Raw genomic sequence first — 24,754 nt, 5'->3', positions numbered from 1 at the left:
ATAATAAAATCCAACCCAATTAGCTTACAAATGGAATCTTAGTTGCATAAAGAGATAAGACCAGTTCAAGGACATGGGAAATCATGTACAATATAAAGCATAAAGAAGTAAAATACCAAGTATGATTGTAAAAGTAAAAAATACTTATCAATCAAAGCTTGAAAACAAAAGGAGCAACTCAAAATTCTATTTGGAAAGTTTCAATAAACTCATTTGGGGAACAGACAAAAATCTGAATAAAATTCACTCATGTCTGTCAGTTATAATGGTGAACTGACCTGTGTGCAAAATGACATGCAATTAATGAAGTATACATTATTTTGTTGCAGGAATAAGGAGCAATAATACTACAGATGAATCAACTAGGGGGAATTTACAGGTTGTAGAAGTATAATATCCTTCAACTGTTTATATATCAAAATCTTTCTTCAACTTTCTCCGATACATCAGGACCCTAAACTCAACTGAGTTCTGATATTCCAGCATGTAATTACCAGCTTATTTTAGCATCAACAGAGAATGCAGAGATCGCTATGATTTAATTGTTTTTGTGATGCAAGTGCTTAAGTAGAAATTTACAAAAAAATTGAAGTTTATATTTGATTGTAAATAACATTGTACCAGTGTTTATCTGAGATCACTGTTTATCAGCTATTTTTTTTTTTAAAGCATGACATACCTGAATAGGAGTCTAACAAAATTTAAAATTTGTCCAAAAGCTCATCTTCCAACAATGCCGAAACATGTACATACTTTCGCAGCAATCCAATACAAACTGTAAATCTCTCATAATCATTTTGGTAGTGCAGTGATTTGTTGATGATGATAACCATAAATATTACCATGGAAATCCATAAACAAACTGGGGGGCAATGGCATATACTGCCTTAAGCTACAAGACAAAGGGGACATAACTCTAAATTACAAAAGCAGTGATTTCTAAATATGCACAACTTTACACAATTGTCTTCACAAGATATCATCAGCTGCAAGTCAAAAATGGCAAAAACTATTTTAAAATTTGCAGTATAACTAGTTTGTTAATATGTGCATGTTCATAATGATCACTGCAAACCCGAACAAAACCTTTCAGTAGTTGATTTATTTACCATTAAATTGGACCAGTTTTCAGTATGGTTTAACAAAATATAATTCATGGCTACTGTGACACTGGAAAACATGCATTTAAAAGTCGAGAAGTATGGTTCAAGATTCGTGCAGCGACCGTAAACATTGTGTTCAACTCAAAAGTTTTTAAAGTTTACTGGATCCTTAATTACCTCCAACAATGTTTCACAAAGTGTAATTGCAAAACCTACAGAGCTCAATGGCTTCTTAATATATCTCAACTAAATGTAATCCTTTAAAACATTCACATGGGCCAGGGTGATAGAAATCATCTTTCATGCTATGTAACATACCCAAATCAACACATTGTCCACTAATCCTGCCTTTTCTAACAAGAATCTGAATATTCCATTTCATTCTTCTATACTATTAAAATTTTGCAAGTTTATTATCCCTTTCATCTTGACATGTCACTTCTTTATGCCAATTGAAAAATAAGCAACAACTTGATCATGCATCTGCCTTGCATCTCAAAATATGCAGTTTAAAGTTTCTGATGTATGATGGTCAAGTTACTCTGGTTCCCTGACCAATTCAACTCAAGTTACTCCCGTTCCCTGACCAATTCAACTCAATCAAATATAACATTCAAATCTGAATTAAATATGAACAAGCCAGCATTTGTATTTTATCATAAAAACTAGCATTTCTGAAATTTGTGCTTTAACTCTGAAAATCAATAATTTACAGGACATTTCCTTAAAAATTATGGCAAAATCATAAAGGATGGCAGGCCTGTAATATTTACAATGATTCAAAATAATCTGTTAGTAAATACTTGTAAAGTGACACCTAGAACAAAGGCAAAAAATATCAGGCAAAGTGATAATTACAATTCATTTCTAAAACATTAATTTCTCATCAAGAATGTGAACTTTTTGTGTACGTTTCTTACCATCGTTACTACAAAAGGCAGCCTGGTAGTAGTAACAAGAGTTGGTGCTTTCTTCAGCACGAGTTAAATTCATGCTACAGTTGGATATGTCCACTTGGTCATGGTCGCAAGATACTTTCATGGCAAACTCCACTGGATGGTGCCACGAGTTGACAAATCCACCTCGGGAGTTGGCAAATGCACTTTGAAATCTTCCACTGAAAAATAATTATCCTATCGATCATTATTATAATTGCCTCAAATTATCATCAAATGACCGACACTATTAAAGTAGCAGCTTTAATGAATTACAGCGGTAACCCACTTCATAATACGGCCACCCCTTCTACACCGCTAAAGTGGCCTTATAAAATGAGAGGCCTTTCCAGAGGGGGGGGCTACATTTCTGGAGAGATTCAGAGAAGTATATGTATGTAGTAAGAATGCTACATAACTTCAAAGCATTTAGTATCTTTATTTAAAAGTAACATTAATTATTAAAAGGTTCTTCTTGTTATAGTAATAGACTTATTTCAACTGAATATACATTAATAGTACTTATTCTTGATGTAAGCATGATATGCGAGTGGATATTGTTGTTATGCACATTGCAAAACCATTAAAAAACGTCATTTAAATCTTGGTGCAAACATAATTCTCTTTCCATTTGCTCTATTTTCCCACTCAGCACTGCTGAATAATCTCCTTATCGGTTATGACATTGTTTATTCGAGTCTTTTCAACATAAAATTGTTCTGCAAGTCCCCCATCTCCACCCCACCCGATGTCATCAAGTAGAATAATTGACTTTCTTCTAAAATGAAACGTCTCTGTTTACGTGATGACATGTTAATGTTTGGTAGGGATTTATTTGGATGTTACTAACTGTATGCAATTTAATTAAGCAGACAAACTTTTGTAGAGTGAACTAAATGCCTTCTTTGTAAGGGAAGCAAAATATGCATGTTCATGTGATTTTTTGGTCTTTGTCTGGTACATTGTTTTGTTAAAGGTTAATTTCTCTGTGTGTTAAGGTAAAAAATCTATTTTTAACCTAGGCTGACCATGTTATGATCTTGACAATTACATCCGGTTGTAATCATCCAAGAGAAGAACTCGACAGATGTGTGAAGCCCAAAACTCTATCATAACATTGTTGAGTCCATTTCCTGTAAACATCAGCTTTTATAGACAATGATATAATATTAATCATAGTGTTACATGTACTTTAGTCAAGACTTTTATTAATGGAAGCATGACATTTGGAGATATGTATCAACAGTAGAGCTAATATGATTACTTACCTTACATCACAGGGGGCCCAGAGTGGCCAAGTGGTTTAAAGTGCTCTCCGTTACAGATCACTGCCATCTCACCTTTGTCTGCATGGGTTCGAGTCTCAAATTCGGCCAATGTAGGTATGTGAGAAAGCTTGCCAATAGCTTCTCATGGATTGGTGGTTCTTTCTGAGGTTTTCCCGGGTTTTTCCTCCACCATTAATACTGGCCTCCATGTATAGCCTATCATGTGCTGAAAAATGGCATTAGACCCCACAGCAACAACAACCTTATGATATGAAGTAATTATTGATTCTGGAGACATTTGAAATAAAAAGTAGCTGCTTGCGAGGGGAACATTTTACATTTTTGTAGTAATATGCTGGCCACTGGTTGCATTAGAGGGGTGGCTATTCTTGAGGGGTACTTTTGAAGACAAACTCGTCAGTGCCAAGGGATTCTGGCCATAAGAAATGCGTGGCCACTGGTCGGGGGGGGGGTGGCATTCAAGAGGGGGCTACTATATATCATCTTTGGAAACAGAGTTTTTCCTTGTCCATCAAATAAAAATAAGCAGATAATAAAATATAATACTGTACAGTGCCCTCCTATCCTCCACTTCTCTGGTCACCCATTTTGTACTGGGAAAGTGGCCTTATAATAGGTTTTTTTTTACACAAACTTGTTCACACAGAGAAAACTGGCCATGAAACAAAGGTGGCTACTGGTGGCTGGGGCCATATAGAAGGCGGACCAATGTTCTTTATTCATTTTCCAAAGCAGATCAATAGTTATTTGTTTTAATAATCCCTATTAAGTAAATAAAAAAGTCATTCTTACGTGTAACCCATTTTTTTGCATGCTAGCCGAACAGTGTTGGTGTTGCCTGCCGGCATACTGTATTTTGACATACACACTGGCCTCCAAAGACCCTGGTAGAAAATGGCAATACTGCCATAGGAACCATCCCCATTGATTAGCTTGACTTGATAGTCTGGTGTGCCTGTACAATTAATAGAAATGAATCACTATGATGTATTGAAGCAGGTGACAATCCATTTGGTATATTGTACAGTCCTCCCTTTCTGTAATGTTCTTCATAGCAACCATTAAAATATGTTATATTAAAAGTATATACCTTACACTGAGGTGGATGAATTTTAGCATGAGGTATGTTGTACAGTTAGTTCCCGAATTATAATGCTTTTATGGCAGTCATAAAGTATTCCCTGTTATAAGTGAACACTTTACATTGAAGTGGTATGATGTACACTTCCTCCCATTATAATGCTTATATGGCTGTCATGAAGAATTCCTTGTTATAAGTGTACACTTCACATTGAAGTGGATGACAAGCATGATCAGGTATATTGTACAAGTCTCCTACAAGTGTGTTATTCTTTATAGCAGCCGCAAAAGTATTCCACGTGTTAAGTAAACACAAATAATTGATGTACATGACAAACACAAAGCAATATTTTGGACAGTTCTCCCTCATTTTAATGTTCTTTTTGGCAGCCATATATGTATAATATTCTAAGTGTATGCCTTACATTGTGGTAGATGACATGTAAATGAAGTACACTGTATTATGGTATTTCTCCTGAGTTAAACTGATGCAATCAGTATAAATGGCAGAACACAATAAGGTCAATTTAAGGGAATAGCAAAATTTCAGTAACTTAACTTTTCCTGGAATACTTATCTGATCAAATAAACATTATAGGCTAAACTCCAGCCCTTCCAAGATCCAAAAGTTTGTTTTTACAGTCTACATTATACAAAAGGGCAATACCTCTTGCCCATTACTTCCCCCTGCCACCACCAGGTGTCACTAGTTTTAAGCTGAGCAGAACGCCATGAACAGGATGTTCATGTGGAAGGGTATTAAAATAATGCGATGAGGTACTCATTTAGGCATCCCACCTATACCTCCAGCAACCATCAGAGAGGATATTTTGATTCCCAATATGAAAGATGACCCACGCTCTTAACTTGCAAGCAGTACAACAAGTGATGTGGTCTAAAGTTTGGGAAAAAGAAATAAATAAAATGTTATAAACAATAACGGTTTTGGTCAAATCTATCAAAAGCTTCTTAATGGTGTCTGTCTGGGTGTTGTGCTAAAGTCAACTGGACCTGGTAGCCACCTGTAAAACTGAAACTGCATACTAGATAAAGACTGTATTTAATGGAGAGTTAAATCTCATAGGTAAAAGTTAAAGAACACTGAACATGTGTGCCGGATGATGACCTTTGACCTTGACAATATCTCTGAGATGAACATTACAATCAAAGGCAAGGCTCACAAAGATTGCTCAGATTTCAACAGCAGAGAAACTGTTTTGACGAGATACATGAGTCTGCCATGCATATTATCCGTTTTAGCCATGATGGAAAATCCTTGCAGGATTATATCCTCTTTCACAAGTTTAACTAGAAAGACAGTTTTACGGTTCATAAATTAGCTCAGTTTGCTTCTAATAAAGCTTGTAAGCATGCACAATGTCCAATTTAAATACAAGAGTTAGGTAATATGATGATTTTCTAATTGCCAACTAACAGCAACAAAATGATGTTGCATCATACAAAGCACTGAGCCATCTGATGAAAACTGAACATAGGCTGGGTCGATGATGAGAGCATGTAATTCACTGATTCTGGATGCCAAAACCAACACTATCAGGGAATAGGTTTTGTTATCAGAAGAGTTTCAGTGAAGTCCTAGCTAAAGGCTCGAATTTGTCTGAATTCAGTCAAGTCTGAGTTTAGAAAAGATTCCACTTGGGAAATAGTGTGAATGATTTTGTAAATCAAAGTTGGTGGTAGCCCTTTATAGTAGTTGGGGCCAATTGTTCAACTACTTGTGGGATTGAGGTACCTAAAGGGATGATATTAGTGACTTTGCAGAAAACATGCCTATTTTCTCAAAAACCTTTAGAGTTAGGGGCCTTCTTGCTGGAGCAATTTTATTTCCACGATCAATGGGTTAAATTATTTATGCTGAATGGATCTCCTGACAAGAGCCAGATTTGAAGAAAAAACCAGACCAGGCAAGGATGAAACACTTGGATCCAATACTCATGACTGAGAAAAATTTTCCATGGTTGGAATCTTCTTGGGTATATCTATAACTAGATATATAATTCAGGACTTGTCCCAGTGGAAAGGGGATATCAGTTCTTTTATAATGTTTGGGACTTAGACCTCTGGGGAGGGGTGTAGGCAAATGTCCACAAACCCTCCCACCTAACAGAATGGGCATCAATGGTCAAAGCCTTTGGACAAGGTCATGAGGAGATGAAGGTGGGTAGTTTATTATTCCACCTGGTCTTAAAAGATCAATCATTTAAATGGACACCTGTACAACTAGAAAATCTAAATGAAAGACCAATATATGGTGGAACCATTCTGCATTGAGAATCTGGCTCTCCTTGGCCAGAAAATCGGCCAGATCCCCAAGTCTGCCATGAATATGTCTGATCTGGATGTTGATGGTGTGATGTATGCACCAAAGACAGAACTCACAGAGTCAATTAATGCAGCATTGGGGTGATTTGGCACCACAGTGTTTGATGACATTGAGCACGACCTTGCCCTGAAGAAAATTTTTCCAAACATGAAAAAACCTTGATGATAGCTTGATGAGTTTGAAGTGGAGGCCTGCATCCACCAGATCCCACTATTCAATGATAGTGTTAAAGTACAGCAACAGATGAGCTTCACAACTGTAAGTACTACCATCCATACACATGGCCATATCTGGTTGGGGTTATTAACACAGGTATTCCTGTTGTGATCCAACCTTCTTTTCACCACTGATCCATGAATGATACTATTTCACTCATTGCACTGATCCTGCAACTGAAGTGCACCATTGAGAAAGCAAGGCCATCTAGACTAGGAAAAGCCTGGGGTAAAACCCTAGAATTTGTGGATTCTGTACACTTTCCACTGGCCTTCTAGATCAGCAAAATACTGGAGTAAAGCCCTAGATACTGTGGATTCTGTACACTTTCCACTGGCCTTCAGGACCAGAAAAAGCCTGGAGTAAAGCCCTAGATATTGTGGATTCTGTACACTTTCCACTGGCCTTCTAGACTAGGAAAAGCCTGGAGTAAAGCCCTAGAGATTGTTTCCACTGGCCTTCTAGACTAGGAAAACCTGGAGTAAAGCCACAGAGATTGTGGATTCTGTACACTTCCCACCTCTCAATAAGCCTCCTGATCTCTTGCAATGAAAGTGTGTCCTTTACAGAATCTATTGGTACTTCAACTAGAATGGAGAGGATAAAAGGGGAGGGAGTTGGCAAAACAATATCCGATGCCCCTCTGAGATAATTTGGATTGACCAATCGTATTACTGAAGAAGATCTATCAAATGCTCTTTTAAAAGCAAGTGCCTGGTGCCTACCTGTTGGATGTCTGCATGTGGTCGGGGATACAACTCAATGGTGATAGGGTGGAGGCTTGTGGAGAGAGAAACTTTGCTTCTTAGACCTTCTATACAACTGCCCCAAGACTGATCAGATGGTTGTCTGTGCATGTAGATTTGGAATGTGGCTGGTTTAGGGTGTGTGCAGCAAATGATCCTGTATCCTTTCTGACCATGTCTTTGAGAATGAACTGATTTATAAGGTAACGGTGGATATGCATCAATGTGGAGGGGCAGTTCTTGACACAGTGTCAGTGTGGCTTTAACTAAGTCATGCACAACATCATGGATGGCAGTAGCAATCAAAGCATTCATCATCAAATGGAAGGCCACCCATTTAATCACCTTTGCTATCCTAACCATTCACTTCATGGCATGCTCATTGCTGAACTTCTCTGCTTGCCCAAAGATTGCCAGAGACATCAAGTCCAACAATGAAGACATGGCTACTATATTGCAAATGATCTTCAAAGTGGTGTGAAAAAAACCTTTATCAACTTAGAGTAAACAGGTGAAATCAGACTCACTGCAACATATTTCCTTTCTAGCACAGGGAGATCTGATAAATATGCATCAAAATGGGTCTATTATAGCAATGAGATGCAAAGGATACTGGTGTTTGGCTCTCTAAAGAAAGGTTTTGTAATTGCCTGCGCTGTCGATCTTGCCATATAACTGCTTAGCAATTTCCTTGATTTTCCCAATATGTGGGTGAAAACAAAAGGAAGTGTTGATTTCCTCATAGTCAAGATTCATCAAGGCCTTGTCTCTGTAGGCTGGCATTGAAGAAAGCAGTCACTGATATTCTGAGCTCGGCATCAACAGCTTAGTATCTGCAGTGGAATCTGAGTATGAAACATCATCCGGCTTATCCATACATTCAGTGCGTAGGTGATTCTTGTCAAGAGCAAGATCTATGTCCAAATAATATATGCTCGGAGGCACAGACAGGCATAACCATCATCTTTAAGACAGCCACAGCTGTAAGCTGTGAGTAAATGGGTAGCCATGTACACAGAATGTACAAATTGGTCTGGATGGTTTGTCAAAATCAAAACAGTCAATATGGGTTTTAGGCATTGGACAGTAGCATAGTCAGCTAAACTAGTGAGAAATGGTAATGTTAGATGGATAGACAGATCTATAACATAGATGTCTGCCAATGCTAACTTTCTACTCCTACTTCACAAGGCATGGAATTATATGAAGCTATACAGTCAATGAACGGTAATGATTTTTACCAGATGACTGGACATCAGTCAATGCTTTTGGTCAGAACTAACAAAAATAATGTATACCACCTGTAGAATAATCCTCAACATTTCCAAAAATATCCTCAACGGATGGATCAAATTTAGCATAAATTTCCATCCAGTTCTGGGAGGCCATGTGAACAATATTTTGTCAGTGCACAGCAGAAAGCTTGCAACTAGTGACACCTGGCTGTGGCTGGAGGGGAGTGGGCTAGAGTTATTGTCCTTGTCTATATTATATAGACATGAAAGTTTAATTTTCATCTTTGGAAGGGAACGATTTGGGAAGTAGTAGAGCAAATATTCCTAATGTCACAGTGATCACATAAAGCACCTGAAGCAGAAACATGACTATACCTGTGTTATACAGGGTTTACTTATCCTATATGGCTTAAAAAGCATCTGACTATTGTAAATGCCATACCAATGAAATACTTTAAAAAATTATGTAGTGCTATAATATAATATTGTTTGTTATATCGATATTAATGAGGAATCAGGCATACGCAATGAGAAAATATTAACGTTCCATGAAATTATCATTTGATTAGTATGTGGACTAAAACAAGTGGTCTAACAGAGAATATTTGCATTTCAATCCCTAGGAAGAAATACTGATGAATGCAAACAAAAACAACAGCAGCAAAGATTGTAAGTGGAAAAACTCACTTTTGCAATTTTCCTCATCTGATCCATCTACACAATCATTGACACCATCACACTGCAAGTAGACTGATATGCAAACTCTGGTTGTGGCACATTGGAATGTGTCTGGGCCGCAACCTGGGTGGACCGGACAAGATCCAGTTATAACAGACACATCATCAAGGGCCACAACTCCTGGCCAGACTGTTGTGGTAGTTACAGTCTTTGCTTCAAAGATGACATTTGCATATCCGGGCTGGACAGATACCCAACCCTTCAACCAGCCACTGATAGTACGGTTTACATGATCATACCTATTTTTTATAATAAATATAATAACTGTAAAGAAAAAAGACCTTTCTGTTATGTCTGCATTTAAACAATGGAAAATGCTTCACAATTACTTTTTGGAAACTTTTCAAAAAGCATGTCAAAAGTAACATTCTAAAAACCAGAATAAAGAAATAATGCTGATTTTATCAAGTAATTTTGTTTACCTCAAGGAATAAAACACATTAGGAAAATGGAAGTGGAGCTTTTTCATTTGTGGCTATTATTTTTTCTTCTCTTTAAATTTATGGTTTGGACAAAATGAGATCCACACAAATCAATGAAACAGCAGAATGCTGAATGTTGTTTCATTTTATTTTAGTTTGGTGCTTTAAAGGATATTTTTTTTAATGAAATAAGTTATCCTCCTGATATAAAATATTACTGAAAGTGAAGATCACAAGACAGAAATGAATATAATTACCATTCCAACCTCCTTCCACTATTACCACTGACATAAACAAAGAGTTGAGCTGAGAGAGGGTTAGGTCTTACAGCAGTTCCATTAAGGTAATAGTAGAAGTATACACAGGATTCAGTTGTGAAGTTTTCTCTTGGTGAAGACAGTATGGCATTTAAATACTCAAGTCTGTACGGGAATTCTGGGCCTTGCAAACTTATTTTATTATAATATTCAGACAAGTCAGAATTGTTGTAGGCAACCATGAATTGTCCTGAAATGGAAAAAAAATACCAATTTTGTTAGTGTACAACTAGCTTCAACTGAAACCGGCATGGATCCAGAGTGGTCATCACCTATTATGCCAGTAGATAACATACTACATTATTTGTTCCATTTATAATTTCGAATGAACTGACTTGATTCTGATCTGTCATCATATTATACAATGCCAGGTCTAGGACTATGCCATCTGTATAACTATTCCATTTGTAAGATTATGCCATTTGTAAGACTATGCCATTTGTAGGACTATGCCATCTGTAGGACTATGCCATTTGTAAGACTATGGCATCTGTAGGACTATTCCATTTTTAATATTATGATGCCATCTGTAGGACTATGACATTTGGAAGATTATGATGCCATCTGTAGGACTATGCCATTTGTAAGACTATGCCATCTGTAGGACTATTCCATTTGTAAGATTATGATGCCATCTGTAGGTCTATGCCATTTGTAAGACTAGGCCATCTGTAGGACTATTCCATTTGTAAGACTATGCCATCTGTAGGACTATTCCATTTGTAAGACTATGCCATCTGTAGGACTATGATATTTAAAGGATCATGCAATCTGTAGGACTATGCCATTTGTAGGACTATGTCATCTGTAGAACTTTGATATCTAAAGGATCATGCCATCTGTAGGACTATGTCATTTGTAAGACTATTCCATATGTAAGACTATGCCATCTGTAGGATTATGATATCTAAAGGATCATGCCATCTGTAGGACTATGCCATTTGTAGGACTATGCCATCTGTAGGACTATGCCATTTGTAGGACTATGTCATCTGTAGGACTTTGCCATTTGTTCTGCTCACATTTTCAAAGGAACAGCATATACCATGAGATGTAATCACATTATAAAATGGAAGGTCAGTGTTTATACCATTTTATTCTTTTGTAAATTCAAGTTTACAGTGTAGACCCTTATATGTTGCTAAGCATACAATGGCATTCTCTTATATTTATTATTTTAAGTGAAAAGTGTAGATGTAGACATGTTATACAATGGCAGATAAGGGTACACCATGTTTACTTGTATTTATGCCTTCAGATGAATAATGTATTGCATGATCTGCCATCATAAAAAGGCAGATGAGGGTCTATGCTGTTTAACCTCATTTTAAAGAAGTAGTGTATTATCTGTGTGATCTGTCATCATGTTACAGACTGGATCAGGGTCTACACTGTCTGTTCTATATATTATTTTTAATGAACAGTGTATAACCTGACATATCAGTGCATTATGCATATTATGACAGATGAGGGTCTACCATGTTTGTTTATATACATGACTTCAGAAGAACAGTGTATTACCTGATCTGTCATCACACTATGACAGTTTAGAGTCAATGATGTTTGTTCTAATTTCACATGAGCAGTGTACAAATTTACACATCAAACACATGGGCTCATGATACAGTAGAATATAAGAGTCTTTCATATTTATAACTTTATAATATATGTGCAGAACCCGATCTATCATCATGCTATGGAATGTATCAGGGTTGACCCTGTCTGTTCTAAAATATGTGTTTATGAATTCCATTTTTCAGTGTAGACCATGATCTATTGTTACAAGATTTATATGATGGCAGACATGTTTATTTACTGTTAGTTTTATTTATCATTTCAGACTGACATTATATTATTAACTGTCACTGCATGACTAGAACTCCCTCACTAAAAGAGTTTATCCTAAACTGTCACTATTTTAATAGACTTCCCACACTAAAACATTATACCCTTAACTATCTCAACATTAAAAGTTGTCCTCACTATAACACTATATCCTTAACTACTATTACATAATAATAATCCCTCAATATAACACTATATCTTTAACCATCATTACATTAATTGACCTCCCTCACTTCAGCACTATAGTGTAACCATCACATTAATAGACCCACCTGACTTTAACACTATCATTAGTTGTTACTACATTAATAGTTCTCCCCCACTATAACACTATACCCTTAACTGTCACTGCATTAATACATCTCCTTCACTATTCCAGGGGGCCACACAGTTGAAATGTGTTACAGGTAAGTACACCGTATACCAGAATTTTTTGGGGTCTGAGGGTCACTAATGGACCCTTTCCCAATAACAAATATCTCAAATTCAAGCAGAATCCTCATTTTCATCACAATATTTCCTGAAACACTTGTTTCCTATTGGTTTAATTTGTTTCCCAAAATAATGGGCATGTGCACATTAATGAGCCTACTGCAAACAAATGTGATTCCAAAAGAATTAGATTCTAACTGCCAAGAAATTTGTCAGCAATCCACAGTAAGTCATTTTTTTCTCTGTTCTTTCCTAACTTTCAACTGCTGATAATCAAACATCCTTGATAAACTTAAACCAAATTTTGCAATAAAAATATGATAACACATGCCTGAGTTAACATGTCGCTAAGATGCATGCAGTTCAGTGGGATACAAATTATTTGTCATAGCCTTCGACCTCGAACCTGTTATCACTGACAGACGATCTATGACATTATCTCAGACAAAATTAAGATAATATCCATGTGGATAATTCGCTTAAATTTGTAATTATTTCCTTTTTGTGAGATCAACAAATGAAATCAATCAAGGTAGTGAATTATTATTCAGACATGTCCAATAAAAGGTCAGATGTAAATCCATACAAAGTTTTCAACAATCTTTGCGTCATCATCCTCATAAATCAGTACTGCTAATAATGTGGGTATGTGAAAAAGAATGCCAGTAGCTTCTCCTGGATCGGTGGGTCTTTCCAGGGGTTTTCCCGGGTTCTTCCTCCACCATTAATACCGGCCACCATGTATAGCCTATAGTGTGCTGAAAAGTGGCATTAAAGCCTAAAACAATAACAGTACTGCTAAAGGCATGAGTAAAAATCTTAATATCTATTACAGAGACGTCTAATGGAATGCAACAAAATAAAACATCAGGTCAAAATTCACATGTTTATGGTTTCGTAAGCTCATTTACATGTTTGTATACTAGTCATTGTGTTGTTGTTGTTATAGGGTTTAATGCCATTTTTCAACACAAGATAGGTTATACATGGTGGCAAGTATAAATGGTGGAGGAAGAACCAGGGGAAACCCCAGAAAGAACCACTGACCCATGAGCTGCTACTGGTAAGCTTTATCACATACCCGCAATGGCCAAGAAAAGGACTTGAACCCATGCTTGAACCCACGCAGACAGAGGTGGGATGGCAGTGATCCATAACGGTGAGCACTTTAGACCACTCAGTCACTTGGGGCCCCTACTAGTCACTGTGAAAGAAGCATAATTTTTTTTTATAAAAGTCATTGTGAAAGAAGCATAATAACATATTTGTGTTTATACAAATCATTGTGAACATGAGCATAATAACATTTTGTGTTTTTTCACAAGTTGGAGGTCTAATAAGCACTATGCTCTAACCACTAGGCCACCGAGCAGTCCTGCTCCAATACGCAACATGAATTTCTGACACTCCTGAGGTGTTACTGTTATAACTTTTGTTGTTGTCACACTGAAATATAGTGATCTACAATTATACCTGTATCATTGCCATATGTGTGGTCATATGGTGGCAATTTAAAGAAATTGCCAGATCTCTGATCCCATGAGGCAATGGGCTGAAGGTTTGTGTACCCACAGTGGTAAGCATCTTCAAACTGGCAAGCCACTGAACCAGCTGTAATAAAATCAAATACTGTAAAACATCATGTCATTGAGACAGCTGTAATAAAGTCAAAAATACTGTAAAACATGCCATTGAGACAGCTGCAATAAAATTAAATACTATAAAGCATCATGTCACTGAGACAACTCTAATAAAATCAAACATTATAAAACACCATATCTTTGAGACAGCTGTAATAAAATCAAACTGTAAAACATTATGTAACTGAACCAGCTGTAAGAAAAGAAAATACTGTAAAACATCATGTCACTAACCCAGCTGTAAGAAAATCAAATAATGTACAATATGTCACTGAGACAGCTGAAAGAAAATCAAACTGTAAAACATCACGTCACTGACCCAGCTGTAAGAAAATCAGATACTTACAATATCATGTCAGCGAGACAGCTGCAATCAAATCAAACACATTAAAACATCACACTGACTTACAGCTACATCTGTCATAAGAGATCAGTCACTAACTGTATGATGCATAACAAATTATTCTGGTGGGACTGGTGTGCAGATAATTTTTATATATTCACAATCACTACATTCCTCCATGTACAGTAACACAATGGTACTAAAACATTTCGTAAAACACTGAATTTAGTTCAAAAGCAGGAAGATATTCCCTATGCAAAGTGAAGTTAAGACACCATACATTTCAAATGTACAAATTGAAGAAAAAACACAATACAATATTTGAAAATTAAATGGACTGCTTTTCAGTAATTGGAAAACAAATGCCAATGAAAATTTCATTTAACAGTTCCAGTGTTTCATTAAATTTTTGTGATATCATCACATTTACGGATGGTCTGTAGGTATATAGGGTACGTCACATCATCAAAATATTATCTATTTATTGCTTAGAGAAAGGAAGTTTGTAAATAAAATATAAAGCTAAGATACCAACACATGAACAAGTTTAATAGGAATCCTAACATAAATATATTGGAATCTAGGCATCCCTGACAGACTGAGAAAACATAGTCACTGAAAAGAAGAACATTCATATTGCGATTTGACCACTTAAAATATTGCTGATGAAGCACTTTTATCCCTACCTGTGTCTGAAATTACAACTTTGCATGTGTTGGGGTCTTTTTATGGGGTTTATCACCATTTTGCAGCACAACATAGTCAATACATGGCAGCCAGTATATCAGAGAGGAAGAACTGGGAAAACCCCAGAAAGAGTTACCTACCCAAGGGGAGTCAGTGGTAAGTTGTTTCACATACACACATTGGCCAAGCCCAATATCCAAACCCATGCAGATGGAGGTGAGATGGCAGTGATCAGTAGTGGTGAGTGCTTCACATTGTGCATGCTTTTAAACAATATTCACATTCCATATTTAAAAATATTAATCGTTCTCCTCTGTAATGAGTTACATATGTTCATGCACACAAAACCTGTGCAGCTGCGTGTTGTCTATTACTGTGTTGTAGTTTAATTTGATCTTGTACTGTCTTTTATGTGCTGTTGTACTGTCTTTTATCTACTGTTGTATTGTCTTTTATGTAATGTTGTACCATCTTTTATCTACTGTTGTACTGTCTTTTATCTACTGTAGTATTGTCTTTCATCTACTGTTGTATTGTCTTTTATCTACTGTTGTATTGTCTTTTCTCTACTGTTGTATTGTCTGTTATCTACCGTAATAGTTGTATTTTCTTTTATCTGCTGTTGTATTGTCTTTTATCTGCTGTTGTATTGTCTTTTAGCTACTATTGTATTGACTTTCATCTACTGTTGTATTGTCTTTTATCTACTGTTGGATTGTCTTTTATCTACTGTTGTACTGGCTTTTATCTACTGTTGTATTGTCTTTTATCTACTTTTGTATTGTATTTTATCTACTGTTGGATTGTCTTTTATCTACTGTTGCACTGGCTTTTATCTACTGTTGTATTATCTTTTATCTACTGTTGTATTGTCTTTTATCTACTATTGTATCATCTTTTATCTACTGTTGTAGTCTTTTATCTCCTGTTGTATTGTCTTTTATCTACTGTTGCATTGTCTTTTATCTGCTATTGAATTGTCTTTTATCTACTGTTGTGCTGTCTTTTATCTGCTGTTGTATTGTCTTTTATCTACTGTTGTATTGTCTTTTATCTGCTGTTGTGTTCTCATATATCTGATGTTGTATTGTCTTTTATCTACTGTTGTATTGTCTTTAATCTGTTATTGTCTTTTATCTACTGTTGTATTGTCTTTTATCTGCTGTTGAATTGTCTTTTATCTGCTGTTGTACTGTCTTTTATCTACTGTTGTATTGTCTTTTATCTACTGTTGTGTTGTCATATATCTCATGTTGTATTGTCTTTTATCTACTGTTGTACTGTCTTTTATCTACTGTTGTATTGCCTTTTATCTACTCTTGTGTTGTCTTTTATCTAATGTTGTGTTGTCTTTTATATGCTGTTGTGTTGTCTTTTATCCAATGTTGTGTTGTCTTTTATCTAATGTTGTGTTTTTTATATGCTGTTGTACTGTCTTTTATCTACTGTTGTATCGTCTTCTATCTGCTGTTGTATTGTCTTTTATCTGCTGTTGTATTGTCTTTTATCTGCTGTTGAATTGTCTTTTATCTACTATTGTATTGTCTTTTATCTACTGTTGTATTGTCTTTAATCTGTTATTGTATTGTCTTTTATCTACTGTTGTATTGTCTTTTATCTACTGTTGTGTTGTCTTTTATCTGCTGTTGTACTGTCTTTTATCTGCTGTTGTATTGTCTGTCATCTACTGTTGTATTGTCTTTCATCTACTGTTGTACTGTCTTTTATCTACTGTTGCATTGTCTTTCATCTACTGTTGTATTATATTTTAGCTACTGTTGTATTGTCTTTTATCTACTGTTGTATTGTCTTTCATCTACTGTTGTATTATATTTTAGCTACTGTTGTATTATCTTTATCTACTGTTGTATTGTCTTTTAGCTACTGTTGTACTGTCTTTTATCTGCTGTTGTATTGTCTTTCATCTACTGTTGTATTGTCTTTCATCTACTGTTGTACTGTCTTTTATCTGCTGTTGTATTGTATTTTATCTGCTGTTGTACTGTCTTTTATCTACTGTTGTATTGCCTTTTATCTACTGTTGTGTTGTCTTTTATCTAATGTTGTGCTGTCTTTTATATGCTGTTGTGTTGTCTTTTATCTAATGTTGTGTTGTCTTTTATCTAATGTTGTGTTTTTATATGCTGTTGTACTGTCTTTTATCTATTGTTGTATCGTCTTCTATCTGCTGTTGTATTGTCTTCTATCTACTGTTGTACTGTCTTTTATCTACTGTTGTATTGTCTTTTAGCTACTGTTGTACTGTTATCTGCTGTTGTATTGTCTTTTATCTGCTGTTGTACTGTCTTTTATCTACTGTTGTATTGCCTTTTATCTACTGTTGTGTTGTCTTTTATCTGCTGTTGTATTGTCTTTTATCTGCTGTTGAATTGTCTTTTATCTGCCGTTGTATTGTCTTCTATCTGCTGTTGAATTGTCTTTTATCTGCCATTGTATTGTCTTTAATATGCCATTGTATTGTCTTCTATCTACTGTTACACTTACTTTTAAATCTGCAGCTACAAATGGCATTGTAACGTCTTCCTTTGTATGGTTACACTGCAAGTATGTACTATCTGTGTACCTGTCTATTGACTTATAAAATACTATTGTTACTATGGTAAAATAGCTCTTACAGAGCTACTGTTTTCTTTATTTTACTCAGACCATCAACATAAAATAAAATTTCTTGTTTCATGCCACTATTCCCACACAGAAGAATTGAAAATATGGTAGAATTTCATTGTTATTCTTTACACCATTTGTTTCTACATCGAGAAGACATAAATTGTAACTGTGAATGACAAAGTACTCACAACATTAATATAATACTATCTGCTTCCATTATCTTATATCCTGGTGAAAAGAAGAAGAAAAAACAGATTTGGCTTTTTTACTTAAATCACAGTGACCTTGACCTTTGACTTATTCACATCCAGATCTAAAAGTTTTATCTTGATAGTAAGTGCAAAGTTTCAAAATCATTGGCTATGGTGTATGGTAGTGCACTAAAATTTTATCAAAACAGCTTTATTTTCTACCAGGATTTACTCAAGAAAAATACAACCAGCTAAACAAGAATAATACAAACTTTGTTATATTTGAGGATAAAATGATAAAACTCACCCAATTGTTCAGTTATATTTGGTGATGTTGTCAAGTCAGGTCTCGTGGTAGTGGTTGGTTTTGGTGGTGTGGTACTTGAATTAGTTGATTTTGGCACTGTTGTAGTACTTGTGGTTCCTGGTATTTGCATTGTACTGGTGCTTATGGTAGCAGGTGTTGATGTTTTGGAACTTGTATTAGATTGTGTTGGTGTCATACTAGTTGTAATTGGTTTTGTTGTTGTGGTACTTGAGAGTGTTGATGGTGTAGTACTTGTGGTTGCTGGTTTTGATGTTACACTACTCATGGTAGATGGTTTTGGTGATGTTGTCGTATTTGTCGATGTTGTGATATTAGTGATAGATGGCAGTGGTGTTGATGTACTTACAAAAGTTGAATTTGATTTAGTACTTGGTATAAATGTTGTTGTTCTTTCTGTGGTTGATTTTAATGTTGTAGTACTTGTGAAAGATGGCTGTGGTGCTACTGTACTTGTGGAGGATGGATTTGATGTTGTGACAGCTGTGGTAGATTTAGATGTAGCAAGTATTGTTGTTGTTTGTGTTGTAGTTGTGGCATTAGTATTAGCTGACCTGTTTAGTGTTGAAGATGTGCTGGTTGGTGTGGTGGTAGTGTTAATGATAGTCTTTGGTGTAGTAGTTGTAGAGGTGCTTCTTGACATAAGTGTAGTGGGTGTACTTGTAACAGTAATGGTTATATTTTGGGTAGCTATTGTAGTTGTAGGCGGACTTGTCATTCGATTTAAAGGTTCTTGAGTAGAAGTAGTTGACTTTACAGTTATTGGTACTGTTGTTGCTAGTTTTCCAGTGATTACTGGTGCAATGGTTGTCATCACCACTGTAAACAGAAGAACAACATCAATATAAATAACAACACAGTTGAAGAAAATAAAATTTTCAGCTTAGATATACTTAGCTTTGTGAACAACATAGACAGTATAATAAGGTAATACTGTAGTTCAAAATGTATGCTTCATTGACATACTGTTATCACTAATTAAGGACTTGATAAAGTTGTGTGAAGAAACAAGCATCTCACTTAATCTGCACCTAAATTCATTAACATCAATGCTGACCAATAAACACCATCTTAAAAATTTCACATTTGCACCACAGCAATAGAAAGTAGTAATTTTCATAAGTATCTTTTCTTAACGTGGTATTATAGGAAAAGATTGTTTGTTTTCACAACTGCACCACAGCAATAGAAATAATTTTCATAACATTCTTTTCTTAATAGAGTTTATTATCAGAAAAGATTTGATATTTTCACTATTTATATTATCCAAGGGACAATTAAGCAGAAAAAAAATGATATTGCAGGCAACTCCGAATTTCAAGATGATTAGTGTCTGTTCAGTAAAAAATGAATATTTTATCACATCTGGAGTTGTTACAAATTAATTTGGCACAAGCTACATGAAGCAGAAATTGAGACAGGTTCAGAACTTTTTGCAAATTATGCATATTTCATTCAAAGGCTACCCTATTTCATTCAAAGGCTACTATATTTCATTCAAAGGCTACCATATTTCATTAAAGGCTACCATATTTCATTCAAAGGCTACTATATTTCATTAAAAGGCAATCATTCACTCTGAATGTACCACTAAAATAACAATTAAACTGCACCTTTCACTGATCCCATCATGACACATGCATGCATATTGGTCCTCCAACAAACCTTGAACCTACAGACGATGATCTAACATACTATACCATTTCATAAGCTATTAATATGGAGATTTTACCACAGAACAAACACGTTATTTTATTTTAACTAATTCAGTCACTGCGCAACCCAGAACCTCATGTATGGTAACTGTTTAGTAGATTGTTTTCCATGTATTTGTATGGCAATATAAACATTTCACATTCCTTTTTTGTGTTATGGTTATGACTAATAAAATATTGAACAATTAAGTCCTTTTCTGAAAGATCAAGCAATAACTGAATTATAGTATGACACATTTTATGGATAATATGCTTTATACACTTTCTGTGACAAAGGAATATGCTTCCTTGAGACTAAGCTATCCGACACTCCAGGTGTGGGGTTTCCATATCAATCAGTGATATAGGATTTCCATATCCAACACTGGTATGGGATTTGCATATAATGCTAGTATGGGATTTCCATATCCAACACTGTAAGGCATTTGCATATCAGTGCTGGTACAGGATTTCCATATCCAACACTGGTATGGGATTTCCGTATCCAACACTGATATGGGTTTTTAATATCCAACACTGGTATGGGATTTGCATATAGTGCTAGTACAGGATTTCCATATCCAACACTGGTATGGGATTTGCATATCCAACACTGGTATGGGATTTGCATATCAGTGCTGGTACAGGATTTCGATATCCAACACTGGTATGGGATTTCCGTATCCAACACTGGTATGGGATTTCCATATCCAACACTGGTATGGGTTTTTAATATCCAACACTGGTATGGGATTTGCATATAGTGCTAGTACAGGATTTCCATATCCAACACTGGTATGGGATTTGCATATCCAACACTGGTATGGGATTTGCATATCAGTGCTGGTACAGGATTTCGATATCCAACACTGGTATGGGATTTCCGTATCCAACACTGGTATGGGATTTCCATATCCAACACTGGTATGGGTTTTTAATATCCAACACTGGTATGGGATTTGCATATAGTGCTAGTACAGGATTTCCATATCCAACACTGGTATGGGATTTGCATATCCAACACTGGTATGGCATTTGCATATCAGTGCTGGTACAGGATTTCGATATCCAACACTGGTATGGGATTCCGTATCCAATACTGGTATGGGTTTTCCATATCCAACACTGGTATGGGATTTGCATATCCAACACTGGTATGGGATTTGCATATCCAACACTGGTATGGGATTTGCATATCCAGTGCTGGTATGGGATTTCCATATCCAACATTGGTATAGGATTTGTATATCCAATGCAGGTATAGGATTTCCATATCCAACACAGGTATCGGATTTCCATATCCAACACTGGTATGGGATTTGTATATCTAATGCAGGTATAGGATTTCCATATCCAACATTGGTATGGGATTTCCATAGCCATTACTTGTGTGGGATTTCCATCTCTGTCACTGGTATAGGGTTCCATCTACAACTTACAATGGTATGGAATTTCCATCTCTATCACTCAGATGTGAAATTTCATCAACAACACTGGCGTGGGATTTGTATATCCATCACTGGGATGGGATTTCCATCTCTATCACTGGTGTGGGATCTGCATATCCATCACTGATGTGGAATTTCCATCTCCAATACTGGTTTTGGGCTTTCCATATCCATTGCTTGTATGGGATTTCCATCTCCATCACTGATATACATTTCCATCTACAACTTACAACGGTATGGGATTTGCATATCTATCACTTGTGTGATATTTCCACCTCCATCACTGGTGTGGAATTTTCATCTCCATTTCTCCAGTGTGCAATTTCCATTAGCAACACTGGTGTGGGATTTTCATATCTATCACAGGTGTGGGATCTGCATATCCATGACTGGTATAGAATTTCCATCTCCAACACTGGCATGGGATTTCCATACCCAACACTGGTGTGGAATTTCAATAGTTCCTCCTAAATGAAAGTTGTTCCCCCTGGACATCCCATATGGTCACATTGGTGACCACCTTTAAAAACTTATTATCGATGCTCATCACAAACTGATGGTCAATGCAGAATTGGGTTTTCACTAAAGAACCTCATGTGACATACATGAATGAAACATATACCAATCAGACATCAAGAATACTCATTATGATGTCCTTCATGAATGAATTATTAATGATACTAATTGTCCCAATTAGATGACCAGCTTCAGTGTTTTCCCTATAAAACCTTTTATTTGTCTGTCTTGTATTAAATGAAAATGGTGTTTCAAACATCTTAAGAATTGTTCTTTCACTGTTCCTTTGGATTGTTTTATCAATGTGGGGTTTGCAATAACAGGCTTTTAAGATGTCTGCTGGATCCTACATACATTATTTTAATTTATGGCTGCTACATGGCCATATTGAAAAACTCTTCAAAGGAGACTATCTATAATGTTAGCTTGGTCCTAAATGAAAATATATAAATTTAGCTTTCAACACAGCCACCTTGGAGCCATCTTGTAAAATGTTGTTAATGCCACCCCACCTAAACTGATGGTCATCTCAACTTAAGATTTCATTAACAACATCTTATCATCTCTAGACGTTCCTAACTAAAAATGGTACATATCTGACCATCAATATGGCAGCTGTGGTAGCCATCTTTAAACTCTAATCATTGCTACCTCTCACTGACAAACAGACAGCAGGGCTAAAACACGTGGCAGTCCACAAGCCTGAGGCTTGCACATTTTTTTTGTAGGAATAGACTGGATGTGTGTGATTTGGATTTTTAATATAGCTTTAACAATTTTAGTCATATCGCTATATCTGAAGTGTGGCAGTTTATAGTGACGACTAGCACCGGGACATCAAGCCACAGACATATGGCATCATGTCATCACCAAGTCACATTATCTTGGTAACAGGCCTTCCAATCCTAACACTAACCTCGTAATGCTGAGCAACAAGTGATGCAGCTGCTAGTACCATTTTTATAAGTCTTTGGTATGACCTAACACATCGGAGGTGGATGTTCTAACCACTTGGTCTACCGCAGTCTGTATGACTAGTAATTTTCAGAGTTTCAGAAGTCCTGTAATTAGTAATGCTTCAGTTGTCACCAGTAAGCATTTTTATGAAAATAAGTGAAGATTTAGCAACAGCAGTAAATTTCTCGATCTACTAGTCCTTTACCAGAAGGCTTTATTTGTTCCTAAATTAAAATGTTGCAAATCAGACAAACAATTTGATGGCTTTGAAGGACACACGGTACTAATTATACAGAAGAACTGTGAACCAGTCTAGAAATGGGTGAAGAAACAATAGAGTATTTACAGGTTTGGTGGTCCATAATTGGTTAATAATGAAAATTAAAATTTTAGGAAAAATATCTTTTGAGAGCTTATCCTATATGTAATGTAAAAAAGATATTGACAAATTTCTACTGATGCAATGTTAGCATTTTTACAGGCTTGACTCAGGAGTACTCAATGCTGAAAGTAGCACCTGATTCATTTGGTACAGAATCAATAATACGTGTTTCATGCACATGTATGTAAACAAATTGCCGCGGGTCATATGGTGTTCTCCACACATAAGCTTGCACCAAGGTTAGATGTGCATGAAGAATTATAGGTGTCTTTATCAGCACCCATAAATTTTAAGTTATTGAATTTTGAATATGATAGTGTTTCCATATGTTTACCATTGGAGTGGAATTAGTACCGTGAGTCCTATATGCGACCTATACCATAATAGGAGCTTGTTGTTTCCATGGTTACCACGTGCATCCAGGGTATCAGTTTGGTGGTTTTTACATATGACAATCATAATGGAGTCTTTTTATCATGGTTTGCATGTGATTTTGGAGAAAAATTCTATACAAAAGACAGATGGGGATGGTTTTATACACTGGAGTGTGGAAGTAGATAGCTCAGGCCATAGGGAAAAGAGCATAGTATGGCCTGATGGCAGAATTTCATATGATGGTACCCACAGATTGGCCTATATGGTTAAATACCATTTAAAACATGCAACAATTCCCCAAAAGGGGGTGGGGGGAGATTTTATATGTAAGCCACTTATGTCACAATCACTTATGTATCAATACTGATCATTTAACTTTAGAGACACACTCAGCAGATCAAAGCAGAGAACATTGTAAAAATAAGGACTGTGCACAAAACTGCACATGCTGCATTGCCTCAACCTGTAAATTGAATTATTATATGTCGAGTAACATTGAATATCAATTATACCGGTCTTATTTCTTATCCTAGAATTAAACCCCTTGACACCTATTCTATGTTCAGCATGTTTCTCATATTGGTACATTACATTTTTGGGCAAACAGTATTGGAACTTTTCTGCATCCCTTTTGTTGAGGGAGCAGGGAGGGATATTTTCACTTAAAATAATAGTTTTCAACCCTTCATTCCCAATATAAGTCTGCAAAAGTCCTATCTGTATTGCATTCTTTACACAGGCAGTTTTTCTTCCCCAACCTCTCTTCATACAGTTGAAACATTCTTGATGTATAACTGCATGGTGAACATACTGCTCTCTCCCACCAAACCAGATCTCTTTTTTCTTCATGTACCAAGTCCCATGAT

General features: G+C 36.0%; 1 protein-coding gene across 1 annotated transcript in view; it reads right to left on the bottom strand.

Annotated features, from left to right (window-relative positions):
• The window catches only part of LOC149783952 (enteropeptidase-like), a 74,117-nt gene extending 55,489 nt beyond the window's left edge, over nucleotides 1–18,628 (bottom strand). Inside the window, exons 1-6 of the mRNA XM_089932925.1 lie at nucleotides 18,499–18,628; nucleotides 14,176–14,313; nucleotides 10,366–10,615; nucleotides 9,636–9,925; nucleotides 4,120–4,282; nucleotides 2,024–2,220 (exon numbers count right to left, since the gene is read on the bottom strand). Coding sequence (XP_089789051.1) covers nucleotides 2,024–2,220; nucleotides 4,120–4,282; nucleotides 9,636–9,925; nucleotides 10,366–10,615; nucleotides 14,176–14,313; nucleotides 18,499–18,628 — 1,168 coding nt within the window. The remainder of the gene's footprint in view (nucleotides 1–2,023; nucleotides 2,221–4,119; nucleotides 4,283–9,635; nucleotides 9,926–10,365; nucleotides 10,616–14,175; nucleotides 14,314–18,498) is intronic.
• Nucleotides 18,629–24,754: the final 6,126 nt, after the last annotated feature.

The sequence above is a fragment of the Sinohyriopsis cumingii genome, chromosome 14, assembly GCF_028554795.1.
Source record: "Sinohyriopsis cumingii isolate HCF-2022 chromosome 14, ASM2855479v2, whole genome shotgun sequence".
Classification (NCBI taxonomy): domain Eukaryota; kingdom Metazoa; phylum Mollusca; class Bivalvia; order Unionida; family Unionidae; genus Sinohyriopsis; species Sinohyriopsis cumingii.
The sequence above is the reverse complement of the archived record's forward strand: the minus strand, read 5'-3'. Positions and strand labels throughout refer to the sequence as shown.